This window comes from Prionailurus viverrinus, chromosome A1 (genome assembly GCF_022837055.1).
Source record: "Prionailurus viverrinus isolate Anna chromosome A1, UM_Priviv_1.0, whole genome shotgun sequence".
Taxonomy (NCBI): domain Eukaryota; kingdom Metazoa; phylum Chordata; class Mammalia; order Carnivora; family Felidae; genus Prionailurus; species Prionailurus viverrinus.
The window spans coordinates 158,417,394-158,424,003 of record NC_062561.1 but is presented as its reverse complement, the minus strand read 5'-3'; the positions used below and the strand labels follow the sequence as shown (position 1 = coordinate 158,424,003).

The 6,610-nt window shown below is 34.4% G+C and overlaps 1 protein-coding gene across 1 annotated transcript in view; it reads right to left on the bottom strand.

Annotated features, from left to right (window-relative positions):
* Nucleotides 1-1,759: 1,759 nt before the first annotated feature.
* Nucleotides 1,760-6,610, bottom strand: part of RHOBTB3 (Rho related BTB domain containing 3) — a 53,791-nt gene continuing 48,940 nt past the window's right edge. Inside the window, exon 12 of the mRNA XM_047862812.1 lies at nt 1,760-4,677. Within this exon, the coding sequence (XP_047718768.1) occupies nt 4,562-4,677 (116 nt within the window). The 3' untranslated portion in view covers nt 1,760-4,561. The remainder of the gene's footprint in view (nt 4,678-6,610) is intronic.

Sequence of the window (6,610 nt, the reverse complement as noted above, 5' to 3'; positions counted from 1 at the left end):
TTCCATACTTTGGTTATTGTTGATAGTGCTGCTATCAACATGGGGGTGCATGTGTCCCTTCGAAACATCACACCTGTATCCCTTGGATAAATGCCTAGTAGTGCAACTGCTGGGTCATAGGGTAGTTCTATTTTTAGTTTTTTTGAGGACCCTCCATACCGTTTTCCAGAGTGGCTGAACCAGCTTGCATTCCCATCTTTTTCTTTTTTAAATTGAGATATAGCTGACATGTAACATCCTGTTAGTGTCAGGTATACAAATAACGATTCAATATTTGTATACATTATGAAATGATCACCACAGTAAGTCTAGTTACCATGCATCACCACATAGTCGTAATTTTTTTTCTTATGATGAGACCTTTTAAGATCTATTCTCTTAGTAACTTTCAAACAGAGAATACAGTATTAACTAGCCACCATCCTGTGCATTACATCTGATGATGACATGTTATAACTAGAAGTTTATATCTTTGGGCTTCCCTTTACCCATTTCACCCATCCCCAGTCCCCAACCTCCACCTCTGGTAAACACCAGTCTGTTATCTGTATCTACGAGCTTGGTGGCTTCTGTCGTTAAGATTCAACATATAAGTGAGATCGCGTCATATTTGTCCTTCTCAGTCCGACTTGTTTCGATTAATGTAATGCCCTTAAGGTCTATCCATATTGTCACAAATGGCAAGATTTCATACTTTTTATGGCTGAATAATATTCCACTGTGTATATACAACATTATTTTCTTTATCCATTCATTCACTGACACTTAGGTTGTTTCCATGTCTTGGCTGTTGTAAATAATGCTGCAGTGAACATGGAGGTACAGATATCTTTTCAAGTTGCTATTTTCCTTCTTTTCTTTCAGATAAATACCCAAATGTGGAACTGCAACATCATATGGTAGTTCTATTTTTAATTTTTTTAGGAACCTCTACACTGTTTTCCACAGTGGCAGCACCAATCTACATTCCCACCAGCACCACATGAGGGTTACCTTTTCTCCACATCCTAACCAATATTAGTTATCTCATCTTTTTGATAATAGTCATTCTGACAGGTGTGAGGTGATACTTCATTGTGGTTTTGTTTGCATTTCTCTGATGATGAGTGATGCTGAGCATCTTATCATGTTCCTGTTGACCATCTCTATGTCTTCTTTGGAAAAAAAAATCTCTATTTAGATTCTCTGCCCATTTTTCAATCACATTGTTTTATTTTGTTTTGTTGCTATTGAGACATAGGAGTTCTTTACATATTTTAGATATTAACTCATAAGATAAATGATTTGCAAATATTTTCTCCCATTCAGTGGCTTGCCTTTTCATTTTGTTGGAAAGTTCCAATTTCTTAACCCTATATTATGCAGAACGGCTTCATATTTCTCAAAAGTCATGGCCTCAGCCAACACTCAAGCCACAGGGCTTACTTCTATGCTAAATAATTATCAAAGCATTTTTCTAAATAAAGGCAGTTATTTTGGTAAGAGAAATGCCAGTAGCAGCTGTTAAAGGGAAATATAAATTTCTTTATCTCATCATAGGCATCAGCAACATCAGCAATATTCTAAGTATCTTCTATGTAATGGAAATTATCTGTGAAACATAATTATGCGTGAGAAACACAGGCAGTATTCCCAAATTTATTTCAGCATTTCAACATCCAAGGTAAAATAATTGCAGGACGCTATGTTAAACTTGTTTTAAAAAAAGTTTATTTGTTACAAAATGTTAAATACTAAAACTAAAAACATATAAATCCAGGTCAGGCTATATTAAAATACACACATACCCTTCTTAGCAAAATTATTAAAGATTGAATTAAACAGATGCTTTAAATAAAATAAAGTACTCTTGAGGAAAATTTTTTTCTAATTAACTATGTCAGTGTAGTGTAGTTTTTAAAATTACAATTGAAAAGTTCAGCTGTCTTAGAAGTTAAATTTATCCAATTCTTCAGTTTTCTGTTACTGTCCAATATGAAGCCACCATGCTGGCTTGGACAGGGTGAATTTCAGTTATGTTACTGAAATGTCTATTTTACAAGCCTACTCTCTTATAATATGAACAGAGAGTGGTCAGAAGTATACAAAGGGTTATATAAGGTGAAAACTTGGCCCATAAAGAAAAGGCCTTAGTTCTACCACACAGTATCTTCTCTAATTAAAATGATTGGTAAATATACTGAAGCAGAGATGTGCACAAAGCATACATCCATCTAGAAATAATCTTTCAATTTAAAAAAAAATTCAAAAAGAGCACTCATTTCTCCAAGATAGTTGATAAATATTTTTAAATTTCCTGTTATTTTAAATTGAGTTAATTCAAAGGTATTGAAGAGTCTAGGTTTAAAAACTAATTTGATTACTGTTCTGACTAGTTCTGAAGAGCCATGACATCAGTGTGTCTCAGTCACTCACACAGGTGGTAAAGCACTTTCATAATAAAAACTACATGCTCAACACTAACAGAGCAACAGCTTCCAAACCTAACTTCCACTCAGGTCAAACAACCTAAAATAGTATCTATGGTCTAGGTAAATGTTAGATTTACAAGTATTTTCAAGAAATACTTTCTTTTGCTTTAGAACTTAATATTTTTTCAATTTCCTAGATTGAAAGTTACTGATTTAGAACATTAAGTGCTGTAATTCACACAGGGTAAGACTACGCTTAGGAAGAACATAAGACTATTGTGTTTTAAAAGACCTTAAATATGATGAATTTCTAGAAATCTACTGTAGTATTTATTCTTTACAATGCTTATCCTTGTCAAGTGGGATTTGCCAATAGTTGATGAACCCAAGTGATTAACATACAAAAAACATAAAATGCATTCCAGTAACCTTCATCAATACAATCTAATTAAAAATATATATAGGGCATTTTTACTGTCTTACTCTAACAGTGCTGATATACATCCAAGGACTAACTATATAGTACTTTGTCTAATACTATGGTATAAAACCATTTAATTAAACCTTTGAATAGCTGGAAAAATTAGAGGTGTCCTCGAAAGTCCTTAGAAATTAAAAGAAAATTATATCCCAATACTGAATTACAAATGAAAATGATGTTAACAATCAATAGTAATCTGATCTTCCATCGCTCGGCTTGTGAGCTTCTAATGTAATTATTTCTGTTGACATTTGATACAAGAGACACTATAATTCTATCCTAGTACCATTTTCTCTACATGTAATGAGTCTCTGATTTATATCCTTTCTTTTAACTTACTGGGTTATCTTGAAGGTCAAAATTCATGCTACTCCTCATTAAATAACCTTGCGGTCCTCAGAATTCAAACAATTCAAGCTGCTGACATCCTAAGCTTAGTAAGTTACTAAACAAAAAACTCTTGAGCCTTTGCTTACAAATTCTCCAGAAAGCATCTCTTCCTATGAACATCTTTATAAATGATGCATTAAAGTCACACTGGACACTTTTATTAACATCCTGGTCTCACAATGATCAAGAAAGCATTTGTTCACCTGTTATGGAACCAGAGCTGTGAGTGTTCTAATGCTGAGACACCACAAGGCACATCTCCCTTGCCTGAGGAGGTGGCAGCAGAGGCAGGAGAGACTTCCCCAAGGATGGGAAACCCCATGTGATTTCTTCCTTCCAGCATGCCTCCTTCTCTTCCCTTGATGTCAATGACTCTTTTTTGCTTTCAGAGAGAATGATGTTTGAGCGATGAAATACAGTACATATCCTGCCAGAGATACACATAATTTGGGGGCCCCAGTACAAAGTGAAAATGCAGGGCCTTTCTTTAAATATTATGAAGAATACCAAGATGGCAATGGCAGAGCATTGAACCAAGCATGGGCCCCTGTGTTAACACACATTACATGGCCTTAAAGCCAGCTCTGTTTAGATCTCCTGCCCAGTCAGAATCCAGAGAAGAGACAAGGTGGCACAGTTGGGTTGTCCACATAAAAAAATAATTTTTTTTCATGATGGTTTAAACATTGTCACTGATTTGAATCCACGTGGCATTTCACTTTCAAAATTCCATGCAAATTTCTATTCCTTAAAATTTCAGACTGATCAGCTCTACCTTAGATTTTTTCATTATTGAAATAGTCATACCGGGTCTTTAAAATGCCCATTATTTTAATAGAGCAATTAATCAGACATGATGAAATTTTAAAATTAATCCTACATGATTTTTTTTCTTAATTTAAACATTTCTTAACTGGGAGGGGTACTAGTATCACTAAAGCAACAGGGCATCTTAAAGGGAAAAAATAGCTGTATAACAACTTTATATATTAGGATGGTGACGCCTTAGTTTTAGCCTATGGTATATTTTGTTCCCTTTTAAGATCACAATAGTAGTTTTTTGTTTGTTTGTTTGTTTGTTTGGTTTGTTAGTTTTCCAGAGGACTAACAAACACATTAAGCTGTATGGTAATTCTTTTTAACGCCCATATTGGTTTCAGTCACAGAATTTTACTGGAACACAGAGGTATCCCATTCTTCATAATAATAATAATAATAATAATAATAATAACAATAATAATAATAATAATAAAAAGTGTACGTATATAAAAGCTCTGGGTTACATTACTAAGCAACGACACTTCCGGGAGTGAATATACTTCCTGTATTCCGCAAGCTGCTTCAAGTACATATTCGATGGCCATCTGTGCTTTTCAACAAAACTGCGTTCTTCCACTAAAATTTTTAGAAAAAACAATGTTAATTGCAAATATTTTATTTTGGATCAAGTTTAGATATTAACTCTTGATTCCTTATTTAACAGATGGGATCCAAGCTCTGCTCTGTATCCTCGGCCCTTCACTCAATGCTTCCAAAATTGTTTAACATAATTTTGGTTAAATCAGTCATCAGGATTTATATTACATAATTTACGATAATATACATCTTGCCCACTTCTTTATCAAGTAGTATTTATGTTCTTTTTGTTTTTCTCCCAAATAAGACTTATTTTTCTTGGAGATGACAACAGACTTGCTTTTCATTTAATTAGTTTTCTTTATAGCTGACTTATTCTTCCAAACTGTTTAACATCCTCTCAATTCCATTCTCCACCCAACCACAGTCACCGGATAATCTAACTACTCTGGTAGCAGCTGCCGGTCTTGTCATGGCCCTGGAGACGTCCCTTCCTCAGAGCCCTGTACCCTCTTGCTTTCTAGGCCTGCTTCCTTCTTTTGTGTTGGATCCCTCCACTTGTAGACTCTAGGTCCTTCACTCAGTTTCTTTTCTAGTTTTAGTGAAGCACAACCTTTATTAGCTCCCTGAAAAAGGGGGTACATATGAAGTACTTTTGAGACCATGCTTGTGATGAAACATCTTTATCCTCTTTACATACAATTGTAATTTGGTTTGGTACCAAATTCTAGGTTGAAAACTTCCCTCAAGACGTCGAAGACAGAATTCCACTGCATTCTAGTTTCCAAAGTTATTGAAAACTCTGTTACCATTAAGATTCATAGTTCTTGGCAAGTGATCTGTGTTCTTTTAAAACTTTTAGATTTTTCTATTTGTAGTCAGTGTTCTTGCACGTCCCAGTGATGGACCTTGTTCATTCATAAAGCTGAGCACTTAGTAGATCCTTTCAATCTGAAGACTTGGGTCCTTTGGTACTAGGAAAACTTCGTGTATTACTTCTTTGCTAATTTCCTCTCTCCAATTTTATTCTGTATTAACTTCTATTACTCAGATACTTCATCTCCTAGACTGAGCCCCCAGTTTTTAAAAAATCTTTCTCTCTTGTCTCTTTAGCTGTTTGTCTTCCTTTTTATGAGATGCCCTTATCTTTATTTTTCAACTCTTATGTAGTTGTTTCAACTCCATTATTTACTTAGGGTTTTTTGCTTTGTTTTTACTATCATATTTGTAATTTCCAAGAACTATTTCTTGTTCCTGTATTGTTTTAAAATTATGGTAAAACACAGCATAAAATCTATTATCTTAACGATTTTTAGGTATATAGTTAAGCACATTCACATTGTTGTGCAACCAATCTCCAGAACTCTTTTCATCTTGCAAAACTAAAACTCTATTAACTATTGTTTTTTTTTCAAAACTATCCTGCTTTATGGATTTATATCTCTTATTCTTTCAAGATATTAATTTACAATTTTTAAAGTTTTTTTCCCTATTTTTTGTGCCTCTAAATTCTTTCTCTTGTGTGTTTATTAATTTTATTTTGGTTTTGGTATCTGTCTTCCATGTTGGACACTGCCTCAAGTAATTGCAGATCCCTGGTTATCTCCTTACATTTAAGAGTGAGACACTAGAAAGCTATTTGGATATCTTGTGGTCATGGGTAGGACTTACTGACTGGTAGAATAACTGAGCAGATACTTGTTGGGTTCACTGAAAGAATTCCCAAATGAATGCACCTGTATATTTTTTTCTCTGAGGCCAGAGAAAGATGCTTCAATTTCATGCCCAGAGTATGGGAGCCAGGCAAACACCTGGCTGCCACAAATCCTAGAAGGAGCCTGGAGGCTAAATATACAACATGCACAATTTCACATGACCCCTAAGTTTTCAGTCCAGCTCCTTAACCCATTCTCAGCTATACCTGGAGTTTGTGATTCTATAACATTTTTGGTTTAATTTCTCCAGTAATAAA